The sequence below is a fragment of the Acinonyx jubatus genome, chromosome D2 (assembly GCF_027475565.1).
Source record: "Acinonyx jubatus isolate Ajub_Pintada_27869175 chromosome D2, VMU_Ajub_asm_v1.0, whole genome shotgun sequence".
NCBI classification, from domain to species: Eukaryota; Metazoa; Chordata; class Mammalia; order Carnivora; family Felidae; genus Acinonyx; species Acinonyx jubatus.
In genome coordinates this window covers 45136201-45153053 of record NC_069393.1, presented here as the reverse complement: position 1 = coordinate 45153053, position 16853 = coordinate 45136201, and the positions used below count along the sequence as shown (strand labels likewise).

Genomic DNA, 16853 nt, shown 5'->3' with positions numbered 1-16853 from the left:
CACTGCCAAGCACCCTGGGCTGTGGAGAGGCCCTGTGTCCCGCCCCCTGCCCCCCGCCCCCCACCGCCCCTCCCGGTGTGGGACAGGGGCCAAGTGGTAATGCCTACTAAGGGCTCCCAGTTCAGAGGGAACACCAGAGGCTTTTCCAAACCCTCCAGGCAGGCTCCAAAGAACCAGGGCAGGGTGAGCACTAAGGTGGGACAGAAATCTACACCAACATCCACCCAAGTCCTGGATCAGAGAAAATACCGGAAAGAGGCGGGTGGCCAGTGAAGACGCTCTCCCCTTAAGAAACTCAGAGCATGTGCCTCTGATGGCTGGTTCCCATGTGAATGCACCAGCCCTCTACCGCAGATACCGAGTGCCGTGGGCTCCACATGGATCGGGCCTATCTCTGTGTCTCCCTTAAGCCCTCCATCTGGAAAGCCAGGTATTTTAAGGAGACAAAGAGGCCTACCATCGGGTCCAGTGAGCCATGGGGGAAGAGAGGCCACTTTCATGCTCTGTCCAGGGGAGATCCTACAATGGCTGGGGACAGGCCAGGGACTGCTGTGATAGCCGCAACCCCTTACTTACACAGCAACCTACAGTCTTGCTGGGCTCCTTCCAGTGCTCCAGTGTAAATAGTCAAGCAGGAAGTGGGTGCCACATGGCCATCACAGCTCGAGGCCAGAACCCAGACCTCCCTCCAAGCCCTGCTCAGAGCCTCTGACCACGAGAGTGAGGCAATTCCCTGTGCCTTCTAATGCCACATTAGATGGGCCTGATCTCTCATTGCCTTTCCCTCCCAACATCCAATCAGAGGAGCGAGAGAATAATCTTTATTAATTAAACAGCTTGGCCTACATAAAAATACAATGTGTAAATAGTACTAGGATTCTAAAACTGTGTGTGTGTGTGTGTGTGTGTGTGTGTGTGTGTGTGTGTGTGGCCAAGTGAGCAGTTTGGGATAAAATTATCTAAAGTTTAATTTCTCAAAATAACTTCTAATTAGTTACAATAAACAATGCTAAGTAGTCCTAAAATCCCAGCACCTAAACACAATAAAAATTTATCTTTTGCTGTGGACCAGGTGGCAGCCTTATCTGTCTCTCAAGGCCTCCAAGGTTGACCCAGTGTGGGGAGGAAGGAGAGAAGGCCGGAGGTCACTCCTGCCCAGTCCCACTGGCCAGAGCTTTGTCACCACTAGAGGGTTCAGGAAAACCACTGTGTAAGCATTTTGGTCCACTGGTCACAAGTACTAGTTCCCCTGTGTCCCTAGACGACTACTCAACACCACTGTGAGCCTGCAACGGTGACCCAGTGAGGCCAGGACACTAAATCTAGTGAGCACGGCCTTTACACAGACACTTGCCAACCTGGCATTGCGTTTTGTTCGTGACCCATGAACATGGTCACGGGCATTAGAACGCCCACATTGATGACAAAGGCCTGGGGTGAGAGGCTGAGCCCAAGGCTCCCTCACCAGGGTGGAGCCGATGTGTTAGCTGAGGACATGAGGCACAGACACAACCCCACCACGTGTTGAGAGGCTTAGGAATCCAGTGAGATGGGGCCGCCTAAAAGAATGGCCTTAGAAATGACTCAGTGCAAGTCGGGGATACACGGGGGTCTAGACCAGGATGCTGGAGTGGCACAGAATGAACGAACAAAGGAACTAACTAACTAACTAACTACAGGGAAGACCAGGACCCCAGAAAGAGGACCCACCAACCATGCAAAGGACACTCCCTCGGGGGTTGGGTTTGGCTGTTGGCTATGAGGCTGGAGGGCTCATTGGAGGCTCTGCCAGACCCCATGCTTAAGGCTGCAAGTCTGCCACAGGCCCCAGGCCCCAGGCCCCAGGCTTACCCTTGGATCCCAGCTGGATCCACCTTCATGGGCTTGGACCCTGGGCTGGGAAGCCCTGCAGTAAGGGATTCAGGGACTGTGGGCAGCTGAAGGTGCAGGGAGCTGGTGCTCAGACCCCAAAGCCCCTGCTTGCTTCAGGACACAGTGCCATCCCACAGGGTACACCTGGTGACAGGCTCTCTAGGGAGACTAGGGAGAGCCAGCAACTCAGTGGTAAAGCAAGGTGTGGGGACACGAGGAGCACACCAAATGCATTTGGAAGGGACGGGACACAGCATCACTCCGGAATCTGCTGGGAGAAACTTTGGGACCAAGTCCTTAGCAAAGACACAGCCTGGATCAGTGACTCATCTCAACCCCTTAGGGAGGGAAAGCGCCCCAGCCAAAAAGCAATTTGTCTCCAACTTCAGGTTGCCTTTCTTAATATCTGCATTTTAGACAGTAATAGCCGTGGTTACAGGCTTGTGTGATAAGGAAAGGGAGGATGTTCCCTGCTTGGCACTGAACTTCATTCTGATCTGTGTTATTTAAAATTCGGAGTGGTTCAGTTCCTGGTTGGGTGTCAGAGGCTAAAGCTTTTTAAGATTGATCTGAGGCCACAATCAGAATTACAGGAGATAAGGTAGCTTGAGTGATTGCTTTTTGAAACGTGTCTGCAATTTTCCAAGATGCTGCCGGTGGAAAATCTTATCATGTCCTTGCTAAGGAGCATTTCAGAAGTTGGTTCTTCAGACAGTCTCCCTCCAGACAGAGTGAAAAGTGAAGACTTCCCAGACAGCCAGCCTTTGATCAGCTTGGAGAGAGAGCTCAATTAGAGGGCGACGTTCTCAGAACTATCACGAACCCTAAAACTGAGACGGGTGGGAGGAGTGCAGACATCCCAGGTCCCGCAGGAGGTCCCCACAGGGCTGTCATCTCAAACTGTGAAGGAAGAACCCCCCCCCCCCCCTTCACCCTCCTGGGACTCCTGAATCTACATCAGACCTTATTTTGTGCCACAAGCAATGGTATTATTGGCGGAGAGGATGTTCCCAGAACAAACCGGCGTGGTGGCCAAAATAGGTTTTACAATAATAATTATGACAATTACTCCCTATTCATTCGGCCTTTAGTGCTTACAAAGCACTAGCTCAGGCAGCCCGGTGAGGAGCAAAGGACAGAGGTTAATAGCCTTGTTTTTACAGGTAAGAAACCCGGGCCTCAGCCCAGGAGCTGCTTGAGTCCCACCTCAGTGACAATGTCACAATAATTACAAACCTCTAGGATTATTTTGAAATGTTTATATATATTCTCACTCCCATGAAATGGTCATAAGCGGACTCCACTCCCTGGCTATGAAATAATTCATAAATCACAACACCACTTACTCGGGACAGGCACTGAATCCGGTGCCATCCAGACATTAGCTCACGAAATCTTCAAAACACAGCACGTGACAGAGGGGGAAACTGAGGCTGGGTGAGGCAACCTAGTTCACATGCTTACTGTGGGTAAGCGGTGGCAGAGGAGTGACACCAGATATGTCTGCAGCACATACCTGTGAGGCTCCCGTGACAGCCCCACACCACCCCAGACCTAAAGCGTCATCGTTGCTTACCTTTTTGCAACGTGGGCGGGTCCTGGGGGTGAGACAACTGGATGGAGATGAACAGAAATCTTTGTCACTGTTGCTGCTGTTACCCTCATGGTCAGTTCCCTGGACCGAGCTGAGGCCTCCGGACCGCCGGGTGCCCTGCGAGCTGTTCCCAAGAGGGATCATTTTGCCCAGCGGGCTGCAGCCGCTTCTCCAGCGGGCAGAGGCTTGTGCCCTGGTTAGACGGCTTAGAGGGTAGCTGTCCCTAGATTTCAGTCCCATGAAAGTTGAGAGGCCTGTCGCTTCCAATGTTTTGAGAAAGGAGGAGGAAGGGAAGATCACCGTCCTTTGCCTGAGGATGACAGAGGGACATTCCGGCTGAGGAAATGCTGGCCTGGCCCTAGACACATGAAGTGAGTAGCGTTCCGTCAGGGAGTTACCGTGGAAAGTTGGCAACTGACCATCGGGTGTGGGCAGCACCCTGTGAAGTATCTGACTACCCTTTTTTTTTTTTTTTACTTTTATTAAATTTCCTTATTCTGATGCCAACATTACGAAGCAAACCATAAAGCTGCCTCACCACTCCATCCCACAGTGCAAGCTGTCACTGCCATTTCTGTATGCCTAGTAATGTGCAGGTTCTTGAGAGAGGGCAGTAACAGAAATTGGGGTGCGATCGTACTACAATTGTTTTTCTAGCACCTCCTTTTTTTACTTAACAATTCATATTAGAAGACTTTTGCATTTATCTCATTGTGGAAGGCTGTACCTGAAATAATTTAACCACTCCCCCATTGATGGACAAGTAAGCTGCTTTCCACTTTTTTCCGTCAGGAAAACAATGCTTCGATGAGCATCATTATACGTGCATCTTTATGCATTTGTCTTTCCTTGGGACAAATTCTCAAAATTCACCACTAGGCTAAAGGGATATTTTATTTTAACATTATTTTAGAGATTGCAAAATTGCTTTCAAAAAGGCTTTATCAAATATCAAGCGTATGAGAATGCCCAGCGATGTAGAGAATTTTCCGTGAGCTTCTTTGCCACCCTCGTACCTTCTATGGTAAAGCATCTGTTGAAATCTTTTGCCTACCTTAAAACTGGATTGCTTCCTCATTATTAAATTTTGAAAATGTTTTGTATATTTTGGGCCCAAGTCCTTTATCAGACTCATGATTTTCAAATATTTTCTCATTCTCGGATAGTCTCATATTCTCATTTCTTTTCTTTCATAACTCATATTTTCCTTCTCTTAGTACCTTCTAAGGAACTGTTTTTATTTGAATGAGTCAAATTATCAATTAGTTGTTTCATGAAGTGAGCTTCTGATGTACCTAAGAAATCTTTGCCTAATCCAAAGTCATTAACATTTTCTACCAGAAGTTTCAGTCTTAGATTTTGCATTTAGGTCTATGATTCATTTCAGCATATTATTGTACATGATGTGAGCCATGGATCAAAGTTTATTACTTTTGCGTGTGAACATGAAATTGTTCCACTTCCACTTACCGAAGACACTTCCTTTCTTCACTGGATTGCTTGTGTGCCTTTGTCAAAAATCAGTTGTATATATATACACACACACATATATATATGCATATATATACACATATACGTACACACACACACATATATATATAACTTTTATGTGTATGTGTGTGTATAAACGCCCTGTTCTGTTTGATTAATCTACTTGTCTATCTTGATGCCAATATCATAACAGTTCTGATTACTATAACTTTATAATAAGTCTTGAAATCTGGCAGTATTAGGTATCCAACTTTGTTGCTGTTTCAGAGTTGTCTGGCTATTGGCAGGTCCTTTATATTTTAGAATCAGCTGGTCAATTTCTACAAAACACCCACTGGGATTTTGACTGGGATCGTATTAAATCTAGAGAGCAATTTGGGGAGAATTGACATCTGAACAATGAATGGTCCTCTGACCCATGAACGCAGTGTCTCTCTCCATTTATTTATATCTTCTTTCATTTTCACTTATAGATTTTAATGAACAGATCTTAAACATCTTTTGCCATACTTACCCTAAGTATTTCATATTTTTGATATAAATTAAAAATGGTTTTGATTTTGAGTTTCCAGTTGTTCACTGGTAGTATCTAGAAATATGATTCAGCTAAGTGCATTTCTCTTGTACCCTTGCAACCTTGCCAAAATCATGTATTAGTTCTAGTAACTCCAAACTAGTAGTTTAGTTTCTGTAGGTTTTCACCAGATTTTCTACATAGACAATGGGTTGTCTGTGAAAGAACTTTTACTTCTTTTTTTTTAATGTTTATTAATTTTTGAGAGAGAGAGAGAGAGAGAGAGAGAGAGAGAGAGAGACGGAGTGCAAGCAGGGGAGGGGCAGAGAGAGAGGGAGACACAGAATTCAAAGCAGGCTCCAGGCTCCGAGTTGTCAGCACAGAGCCTGACGTCGGGCTCAAACTCATGAATCGTGAGATCATGACCTGAGCCAAAGTCGGACGCTTAACCAACGGAGCGTCCCAGGCGCCCCTTACTTCTTCCTTTCCAATCTGAACAACTTTTCTTTTTCTCACATTGCTATAGCAGCTAGGACTCCAGTATAATATTTCATAGGAGGTAAGAATAAACACCATTGTCTTGACCCTGGTCTTAGGGGAAGAACTTTTAGTATGGTATTAGCTTTTAGTTTTTTATAGATACCCTTTATCAGGTTGAGGAAGTTGGTTTTATCCCTAATTTGTTGACATTTTTAATCAGGAATGGATGTTGAATTTTTTTCAAATGTTTTTTCTATGTCTACTGAGATGATCTTATCCTTTTTCTACTTTATTAATATGGTGAATTATAGTTTGCCAGTTGTTCCTTATATATTTTCCTTTTTATATGTTGTTTGATGTGCTAAATTCTGGCTGAGAATTTTTGCCTCTATGTTTCTGGGGGATCTTAATCTGTAATGTCCTTTTCTCGTAATATCTTTGGCTAGTTATATGTCAAGATAAAGCTGGCCTCATAAAATGCATTGGAAAATAGGCCCTCTTTCTTAATTAAAAAAAAACAACAACCCTGTGGATAGTATCGGTATTATTTTTTTTAAGTATTTGACAGAATTGAGTAATAAAGCCATCTAAGCCTAGAGTTTTCTTTGTGGGAAGTTTTTGGCTACAAATTCCATTTCTCTGCAAGATATGGGGCTATTTCACTATTTCTTCCTAAGTGAGCCTCAATAGTTTGTGTCTTTTTTGGTTCATTTCATCTAAGCTGTCTAGTTACTAGCATAGTGTTGTTCTTAATATTACCTTATCCTTCTAATATCTGAAGAATCTTCAATGATGTCACCGCTGTCATTCCTGCTATTGGTAATCTCTTTTTTTTCCTGATTAGTGTGACTAAAAGCTTATCAATTGTATTGATCTCCTTAAAAAACAAGCTTTTGGTTTCATTGATTTTTCTCTATTATTTTTCATTTATTTGTAACCACTCTGATCTTCATTTGTTTCTTTCTTTTACTTTGGGTTTCACTTGCTCTTCTTTATGTACTTTCTCAAGGTGGAGGCCTCAAAGGCCTTTCTTTCCAAATATCAGCCCTGAGTGCTATCACTTAGCCCTTAAGCACTTCTTGAAAAGCATTTCACAAATTGTTACACGTCGTGTTTTTGTTTTTATTCAGTACAAAGTACTTTTTGATTTTTTTTCTTTTTTGACCTATGGATTATTTAGAAGTATGTTCATGGGATGTCCACATAATTTGGGGATTTTCCAGAAATCTTTCTGTTATCTCCCCGTCCCCCACCTCCACCCAGTGCCCGCACAGTGCTGGGATCAAAGCCGGGCTCTTGACTCGTGGAGGCGAGGGATGTGGGCGGCCCAAAGCCAATGCTGAAGGTCTCTTGCTGCGGTAGGAACCACACTGGGATTCACAGAGTGAGCCAAAGTCACGGCCTGGCTCTCCGTGACGGCGTCTTGCACACAAAGTTGGTCAGCAGCTGCTATCACATATGAGAGGCAAGGCGCCCCTGCGTCAGCCAGGGCTGGGCGCACCTCCCAGCCTGCCCTTGCCAGCAGTGGGACAAGGAGCTGGCTGCTCTACCTGTCCAACTTCCAGCTGCTCGTCCAGCAAGATGGGAATAGTAGTACCTGCCCCATGAGGCCTCCAGATTTAAACAAACAATCCAGCATTGATTAAACAAAGAGCCGGGAACATAGAACCCGCTCCCCAAACAGTAGCTATTACTGCTTTTCTATTTAGCTGGAATAAAAAGTAATGTCAGTGTCAACAATATTACTCCCATTTTATGGGTGACAGCTATTGAGGAACAGAGGAATAAAGCAAAGTGCCCAGTTACTGAAACAGCGAACACCAGAGATCATCCCATTAGCCAGTGATGGATCTTGTCCACGCCCTCTAATGAGCACGTCTCCCCATGCAGGGGCTGCACTCCTAATTTACTCCCAGTAGCTCCAGATTCTCTAGCAAGAAAGTAACTGATAATTCAGTTACAACAGTTACCAGCTGGTTCTCTGGTCTATTGCTGTAATTTCTCTAAAGCAAAGACATTGTCCTGCCTTCACGTGGCTTCTGTGAGAAAAGGTACGTCCATGTATCTCCCCTCAGAGTGAGACGCCAGCAGCCATGCAGAGGCTCCGGCCACCTGCATTCCTGTTACACCCAGGAATTGCCTGGAAAAGATGGCGTGGGGAGATGAACACTCTGTGAGCACACACAGGAGTCGGGGGCTGGGGGTGGCATGATCATGCCCCTCACCTGGGCAAACACAGATGCAAGCGTGCTTTACTATGTTGCAGACACTGCCGTAATGCCTTCCCGGGATTCGTTCTTCCAATGCTCACAACAGCCCCACAAAGTACTATTATCATTCCTATTTCACGAATGAGGTTTTTGTGAGATTGCACAGAGAGGTTAAGCAATTTGTCTGAGGTCACACAGCCACTAAGTAACTGAGCCAGGATTTAAGCCCAGACAGGTACGCTATGGAAATGGAATTTAAAATAAGTTTGGCGTGGAGAGAGCAAAAAATGTATAGTCAGAGCCACACGCAGTCTTAAATAAACCAATCTGAACATGAACAAAATGAAGAAAAGTCACAGCAGAGATTAGTCGTTAACAGAGAGAGGGAACAAAGGGAACAAAGGAGGCCCTGCCTAGTGCTGGGGGGGGTGGGGTGGGGAGGAAGGGCTAGAGTAAAGGTGATTGTGACAGTACCCATCTCGAGCGGGACCTCCTGAACAGGAATCTGGTGTCTCAATGCTCCCTAAGAAGTGGGAGTTACTGTGCCATTGTCCAGATGTGGAAACTGAGGTTCAGAGAAGTTAGGTGTTCTGCCTGAGGTCACACAGCCCAAAAGTTCAGGGTTGAGACCCAAACCCATAGTACCTGTCCCTGCACCTCATGGTCTTTCCCTGCGTCTTCTAGCCTACCAGATTTCAGCATTGGAGAGTAGGGTGGGCCCACCCCCTGTCATGTACCCACCCCCTGTCATGTACCCACCCCCTGTCATGTACATACACAGATACCCCAGGCACACGGCATGATCTGTGCTGGGTACCTCCTGTGTACTAGCTGACTCCCACTGAACAAGAAATAAAATTCCACCTTCTGGGAGGGGGCAGAACCGGACTCATAGAGCTGTTGACCTCCCATGTCACTTCAGGGACAGCTACATACAAGAAGCCAGCCCCAGTGACAGCCTTCCTCTCCCTGACCCTCAGAACCTAAACCTTGTGCCCCAGAAAGGCTGCAGATGGCTGCATTAGAACGGAGTGGGGTGAGGGGGGTGGAAGGGGGTAATAATGGGGGCCTTCCTCCCTGCTCCAGATATGCATTTCTGTGCCTTAATGAAGGAGTAACACCTCCAGGCCGTCTCGGCCCTGCCTGGGGGCAGAGTTCTTCCAACCACGTGTGTACACCCTAACGTCCACCCCAGTCCACCGTCCACCGGGAACCCCGTGCAGGCTCCTGCTGGGGCCTGATCCTGAAGCCCCACCCTCTCTCTCCAGGAGCCCTGACCACAGGAAGGAACCCTTCCCCTGCCATCTCATGCCTCCCATGTTTGTGTTTGTCTCTTTATTTTAGGGATTTATTTCTCTACAAGGGACCCGGGTGACCGAACTCCTTCCTGGCCCCGAGGACACAGGGAAGCACCTCTTTGAGATCAGCCCAGGTAGGCGTGAGCACGTGTAGGCTCTGTGCTGGGGCCGGCCCTGGGGGCCCCGCTGGGGGTGTCACCGCACCTCTGGCCTAGAAGGGCCGATCTCCTTCAGGATGCTCCTCCCTATAGGAACATCAACGCTGTCGCCAAGCCCTACTCAGAAATTTGGGACACATCTAGAGGATATTGCAAATTTGGGGGCGTATCAGAAAATCCGGTCAATTGTCTGGGTAATTAGCTTTTGGAAATTGGATTTTAAAATTCACCATAAGCACAAGGGAAACCAGGCAACGGGGATATCTTAGGACGAAGGTCTAAACACAACAACTGGATCATATGAAAATAAGTCCAGGGAAAACCCACTAGCACAGATACAGAGCCTTAAAATAAGCTTTATCATGAATCTCAAAACAGAATTGAGCTGTGGTGGGAGGAAGGGGAATATTTTAATCCAAGGAACCGCTATGGTGTTGGCAGCTACAAATTTTTTTTTTTTAAATTCCCAGTTTTCAAATGTGATTGTTATTGAACTAGTAGATGTGTCTCAAAGATGAGCCTGTCTGCTTCCAGAAGGGCTGGTTCCGCAGTCGGGTGTTTTGGGTAGCCTGGCCTCCCCCAGAAACAGAGCTTGAGACCAGGCTCCAAGCTGTTTATTCAGAGGGGATTCCCAGAAAGCAGGGGGGAGGGAACAGGGAGGGAGGAAAGCCATTCCGGGTGTGCTAGTGAGTGGATTGCTGCTGTGAGGACCCAGGGTTCAACTCCTGGGGCGGCTGTGGGGACTGTGGGGAGCAGGCCTCAGAGGTGTCCCGCCCATGAAGGGAAGAAGCTGGGGGCTACCCCCCTTAGTTCCACCAGCTGCTTCCCGGGAGCTAACTCTGGCATCTCTGGCCTGCCCTATGCATGGTCAAGCTCCCTGCAGACAGAAGGCTTCTGGGAGCATTGCAGGCACTTGAGCGAAGAGGCCACCCGCATGGATGGGAGCAGTGAGAGCCGGGGTTCTGGGCAGGGAATCGGCTGCAGCCACCTAGTCATCACATGCCTCCAGTGTGCCGTCCAAATTTAGACTTCCTTCTGGGAAGTCGTGGCTGTGAACTCAGTGTGCTCGGGTCTCCCTGGGCTCTGTGAGCCAACAGGTTTACCGTCCCGAGCAGCACGGCCACCCCACCAGTCTGATGAGGTGGCCTGACTATCTGCTATACACCAAGGCTCTCAGCCCAGGCTCAGGCCAGCCAGCAGCGGCCCTCGGGGAGCAGCAGTGAGTGCCACCAAGCCCGGGGCAGGGACCTGTTCACCCTTGCTCTGTCTTTACTGGGAATTCCAGAAGACACAGGCAGAAGGCAACAGGCAGGAAGCCCCTCCCCAAGTTCATGCCCTATATGCAAAATGCAAGTATCCCTGGTTTCATTTGGCATTTCCTACGTGGGCATTGAATCTACTGCAAAAACCTTGGTACTAAAACTGCACATTAGAAGGTGGCAACTGAGGGGTCCCGGAGTGTGGAGTGGAAAAGAGGGGCTTGGTTGGCCATGGAACAGGGGTAAAGGCTTCTGCAAAGAAGATAGAAATGAAGAGGGCAGGGAGGTGGAGGGCCCTGCCATCTGAGGAAGGGGAAGCTGGGCATGGAAGGGAGGCCTGGGGGAGGGGCCAGGGGACCTGCGCCTGGGAATTAGGGAGGAAGCAGGTGAGGCTGGAACTGAAAGGTGGAGGAGATCCACATACCCTAGCCATGAATTCACAAAAGCACTGAGCGTGTGCCCCAAGGACTAGATGGGGAAAAATCACCAGTGTGCAGGCTCTTTATCTGGGTCAGAGCTATTTACAAGGATTTCTTTCACTCTGGAGGGGAAGAAGACCTGTTTGCCACGTAAGGTAACATTCACAGATTCTGGGAATTAAGAAGCAGACGTGTCTAGGGTGCCTGGGTGGCTCAGTCGGTTAAGCGTCCAACTTCGGCTGAGGTCATGATCTCACGGTTTGAGAGTTCGAGCCCTGCATCAGGCTCTGTGCTGACAGCTCAGAGCCTGGAGCCTGCTTCGGCTTCTGTGTCTCCCTCTCTCTTTGCCCCTCCCCTGCTTGTGCTCTGTCTCTCTCACTCTCTCCCAAAAACAAATAAACATTTAAAAAACTTTTTAAAAAACAAGCACACATATCTGTGGGACCATTATTCTGCCTACCACAATGCTCAAAACATCCCCCCAAGGGAGGAGTACTTTTTTTTTTTATTTGAGAGAGAGAGCACATGCACACACATGTGGGGAAGAAGAAGATGCAGAGACAGAGGGAGAGACAGAATCCACTCTGTTGGCACAGAGCCCCACGCGGGGCTTGATCTCATGACCGTGAGATCATGACCTGCTGACTGAGCCACCCCAGGACGTAGTTTATTTAATTTTAAATAAAAGTTGAAAATTTTATTTAAAAAGACACTGGGGGTTAGAGAGGATATGACTTGCCCGAGGACACACAGCCAGATGGTATTAGGGGGTCAGGGCTGGCCCCCTGGGCACAGAGCTGCTATCCAGCACTGGCACCTGGTACAGGACCTAGTGTCTTTCCACCTGGGCACAGGAGGTCTAGGGATGCAGTTATAAAAAGGCAGGGCCCCCCGTAGCCCTGTAGCCCAAGCCCAGCAGTGGTCTAAGCACCGGATTCAGCCGGTCCCTAGAGCCACCCATCACTGCCCTCTTGCATTTGCACACACTGCCCTCCTGAAGGCCGGGGGGCAGACCGGGGGTGAGAGTGAAGGCAGCTGTGAGGCCGCTCAAGGAAAGCAGGTTGGTGGTGGGCAGTGAGGGGTCCAGCCAACCTTTGTGGGGCACTGCGCAGGAAGGGCTCAATCGTCTCCGTTGGGCAAATCATTTTGGCTGCAAAAGGCCAGGTGGGGCTCGTGTCCACCACACCCGCTGTCCCAGAGGGGGAAACGCTTGACAACTCTTGGAAATGTGGTAGAACCCAAGTATAACCATGCATAAGAATATCTACATGAATTTTAAGTTAGACTTCTATTTTTGTTCTTCAACGGTAGGAAAAGTCACAACTTTTCATCAGGATAGAATTGAAAGTAAACAGAAGAGGAAAAATTATACAGTGAGTGCCCTCTAGTGGAGAAACCTGCCAATTACATGACAGGCCTTACAGGCCCTCCTACCTACTCACCCTTCCACCCTCACCCCACCCCCATCCCTGCACATTTCAGCGAGGCCACACCACTGATGGTTGCCGTGTGCCCACAGTCGCTAAGTGCTGGGACTGCAGCATGAGGCACCTCTAAACCAGAGCCCCACTCTGCACCAACACTCCTGGCTCCTGGATCAGGAGGAAGGAGCCAAGCCCCAGAAAGGGACTGGGGATCAGAGGACCCTGGGTCTCCTTCCCACCTGGTCTCTTCTGCCCAGACAGTTAGTTGCCTGGCCTGATGCTGTGATTTGGATTAAGAAAGATAAATAGGCAGACAGATGGATAGATATTTATATACTTGATGTTCGCCCTGGTTCCTGGCACAGAGCTCCTAAAACCCTTGGAATTTCCTAAGTAAAGGTGCCCTTTGTTATGTTAATGAGGTGACTTTGGGATAGCCCCTCCTTTGAGACTGGTTTAGAGGGGAACCAACCATACCTATGTAATGAAGCCTCCATAACAAAACAAAAAGGAGAGGGTTTGGACACCGTCCAGGTTGGTGAGAACGTGGAGATTTGGGGAGAATGATGCGCTTGGAGAGGGCACGGAAGCTCCCCAACCCTTCCCACATACCTTGCCCTATGCAGCGATTCCACGTGACTCTTCCTGAGTTATATCTTTGTATAATGAACCAGTGATCCAGAAACGAAAAGGTTTCTCTGAGTTCTGTAAGCCGCTCTAGCAAATTAATCAAAGCCAGGGAAGGGGTTGTTTGGACCTATGGCCCATTGGTCAGACCTACGGCCCATTGGTCAGAAGCACAGATGACCGCGTGGCCTTGCAGGCGGCATCTGCAGCGGGGAGGCGGAGCAGTCTTGTAAGACTGAACCCTTAACCTGTGGGATCTGACATTTTCTCCAGGTAGATAGTGTGAATATAGAGTTCAGTGGTAGGATGCCCAGCTGGTGTCGCTGGGCGACGTGGAATTGGTGACCGGAATTTCACCTGGCAAACCCCACCGCCTCCCAGCCCTTTGAAAACTGCCCCTTGCAGACTTGATCTCTCTGGGCTCCCAGTGCTGGCAAAGGGGGCCTCTGCTCCCAGGCCATGTTTAGGCCTCCCTCTAGATACGCAGGAACAGAATGGAGCCAGGAGTGGAGAGGCCTCCTTTGGTACTGTGGACAAAAGGGTTGCTAAATCCACAAGACGCTTGTGTCTGATAGAACGAATTAGGTAATCAATAAAGCAGTGCAACGTGTCTCAGATATTCTTCTTCCGGTATTAGCACAGTGTTGCCAAAGGGAGGCAGGACAGTTGTCTACAGGGATTTAGATGGGAGCCTCAGATCTTTCTGGTGACTAACTGACGGGCCACCATGTCTCCTCCATCACTGGGTGTGTCTTTCAAGAGTCCCTATTGCAGGTGAAGCCAGCTCAGGCTAACTCAGGCAAAGGGAGAACTGGCCAGAGGTTGTGGGGCCACACAGAATCTTCTGGAAGCTGGAGAGCTACCCGTGGAAGAGGCAGGCAGCAGGGCGGCTCAGTGGTCCTGGAGGCAGGAACAGAAAGCAGATCAGGACTGTGTGCCAGAAAGGTTGAATCTCCGCTGACCCCTCAGTCCTGGAGTCATTTGTTCAAGTCCAGAGTCTTGGTGTTTGTGTTGAGGCCATGGACCTATGCCTGGTGACACTAGAGTGGTAAGGAAAGGCCCATCCACCTCCAGCACCCAGACAGACCCTCCCACTGAAGCTTCCCACAGTGGAAGCAAGGGACTCTAATGCCTTCAGGAAGGGAGGGGAGGTGACAGGTGACAGTCTCCACCAAATACACACTGCACCAGACAGTCTATGGTTCTGTTTTTTCCGAGGGCTGAGTGTCACATCATTGGCCTTGGCCCTTTCTGCACAACCACACCGGGGCCCCAAGATGGGGTGCCTGTGCGGGCACATTTCCTCCTGGGGGTGCAAGGACCTCAGCATGTGGGGCTAGGGATAAGCCCTTGTGGGACAGGAACAGTAACTGCCCTGAATCTGAGAGAACAGAAGGAGGAAAGTGCTGTCTTCTTGAGCGGGAGGTCTTGGAGGGTATAATGGCTGCTCTAAAGTCTGGGCCCAGTTCCCATGGCAGAATGCCTGTCTGCTTTGGGCCCACAGACTATCTTTCTCAAGATAAAGTGCTGGAGACTTCGGCGGGAGCCACCCAGTTCAGAGGTCGGCAGGCACTCCACTCTCCCACGGAGCTGGCGGACTGCCTCCCCCCAGCTCCCCAACACCCTGCGGGCTGTCAGCCTGGGTGGGGGCTGCCTCCGACTTCTTGGGTTTTCAGCTCTAACCAGGAGTTGAGGGCTGAGGTATATGCAGTGCGAGCAGTGGCCCCACATGGAAATCAGGGAGACGTGGTCAGTCGTGCCCACACGTGCCAGGGATGCAGCGGCTGGTGTGTGCATGCAGAAAGGAAGGTCCAGGGAGGAGTCAGGACACCGAGCCCAGGCACCGTCTCCCTTCGTGCCTGTTTTCTGCACTCTCCCAGCAGGACATGCATGTCCCCGTGGCATCTGGCTCTAGCCAGCCTTCAGCTGGTAGGAGAGATGACTAAACCCACAACTGTAATTTAGTTAGAAAGAGCACCAGGGGTCGTGATGGGTGCGTCGCAAGGACCAGGCAGGAGATGAGGAGGGTTCATCTTTGCCACCACCTATGCTACTCTCGACACCCTCACCCCACCGGTGTCCGCAGAGAAGACCACTCTGCCCCAGGAGGAGTAGGATGAGAGAACCTGCTGACGCACTCACAGGGACCCAGCAGGAGGCAACTCAGAAGCCTGGCCGCTCAGAGCCCAGCCGTGATTCATTCTGTGCAGTTATAAGTTCATGTGCCAAGTTCTCAGTGAAGGGGTCCGGACCACGCTCAACGTCTCTGCAGTGGGTCCAGACCCAGTTGGTCCAGACCCAGCTCAGCCCCTGACTCGCTGAGGCAGGTTTCCTCCCTTCTCTGGGTCTCCATTTCCCCACCTGTATGATAAGAGGGCTGGTCTTGGTGACCTCCAAGGTGCCACCCAGAAAGAATGGGCTCTGGCAGTTTCTCATGGCTGCACAGGGTCTTTGAAGCCACTCTGGGCACTGAGCTTGCGGCTGCCTGTCCCTATCCGGCATGCAGCTTGGAGCAGTTAGAACTGCCACCCGCTATCTCTGAGGCCTGACCTTGAAACGAAGCCAGCACACACAGATTAGCCCGTGGAAGGAGACTGATACCGGGCTCCTGACATCCACAGAGCATCGCTCACCCCATTAGCCGCCTCCTGAGCGGGATGCCGATCTCAGCCTATCTCGGCACCTGGTACCAGCCAGACTGCGTATCAGCCTGACCTCGCGCGGCCCCGCTGAGTTTGCCTGCGGCGCGCCAGACGATGGGTAAAGACTAGAAATGAAATCAGATGAGAAGTTCACAGGCGCTCTTCACCCCTGGGAGCGGGAGAATCAGCAAATCCGAGAGGGGTTGCTTGGACTTCCTGCTTTGTGGTCTGGCCCTCCTGTCTTTTAACCTCACTTTTCCCAACTAAACACAGGACCAGGTGTGGGAAACTACCCCCGGTGTCCCTGGAAATAGATGCCCTTGAAGAGGAACGTGCAGTTCATTCTTTTGGCCAAAGTCAAGCTCCAGGGCAGCTCTGTTCCATAGAAACGTAATGCAAGCCACATTGGTAATGAAATGAACAAGCCCGTTGCTCAGTTACACTAGCCGCGTTTCCAGTGTGCGACAGCCATATGCGTGTGGCGGACCTGCATTGCCCAGTGAGTGTCAATGAGGAGGGGACTCAGTGAAATCCTGGCATAGAACAGGTGCTCAGCGAGCGCCCTCCAAATGACAGAGAAGTGGGGAGGGAGGAAGAAAAATTGAGGGAAAAGCCTAGGCTTTGGAGTCAGACAGACCCAGATTCATATGTCAGCTCTGCCGCTCACTAATTTGGAGACCTTGGACCAATAATTTAAATTCTCTTGAGTCTCCTTTTCATTATCCGATACAGAAATAAAACTACCTACTTGGCAAGATAGCTGTGGCCATCAGGTGAACTAAGACCTATAGATGTGCAGGGGACCCTTCCCCCACCCTCCACTGTGTCTTCCTTGCCTTCCTTCTCTCTCTCTTTCTTCCTCGTT

General features: G+C 49.6%; 1 protein-coding gene across 6 annotated transcripts in view; it reads left to right on the top strand.

Annotated features, from left to right (window-relative positions):
• ARHGAP22 (Rho GTPase activating protein 22) overlaps positions 1-16853 on the top strand; it is a 174292-nt gene that overhangs the window by 71925 nt on the left and 85514 nt on the right. For all 6 annotated transcript variants that reach the window (XM_027062521.2, XM_027062517.2, XM_027062520.2 and 3 more), the window contains one exon: positions 9506-9593. In XM_027062521.2, coding sequence (XP_026918322.1) covers positions 9506-9593 — 88 coding nt within the window. The remainder of the gene's footprint in view (positions 1-9505; positions 9594-16853) is intronic.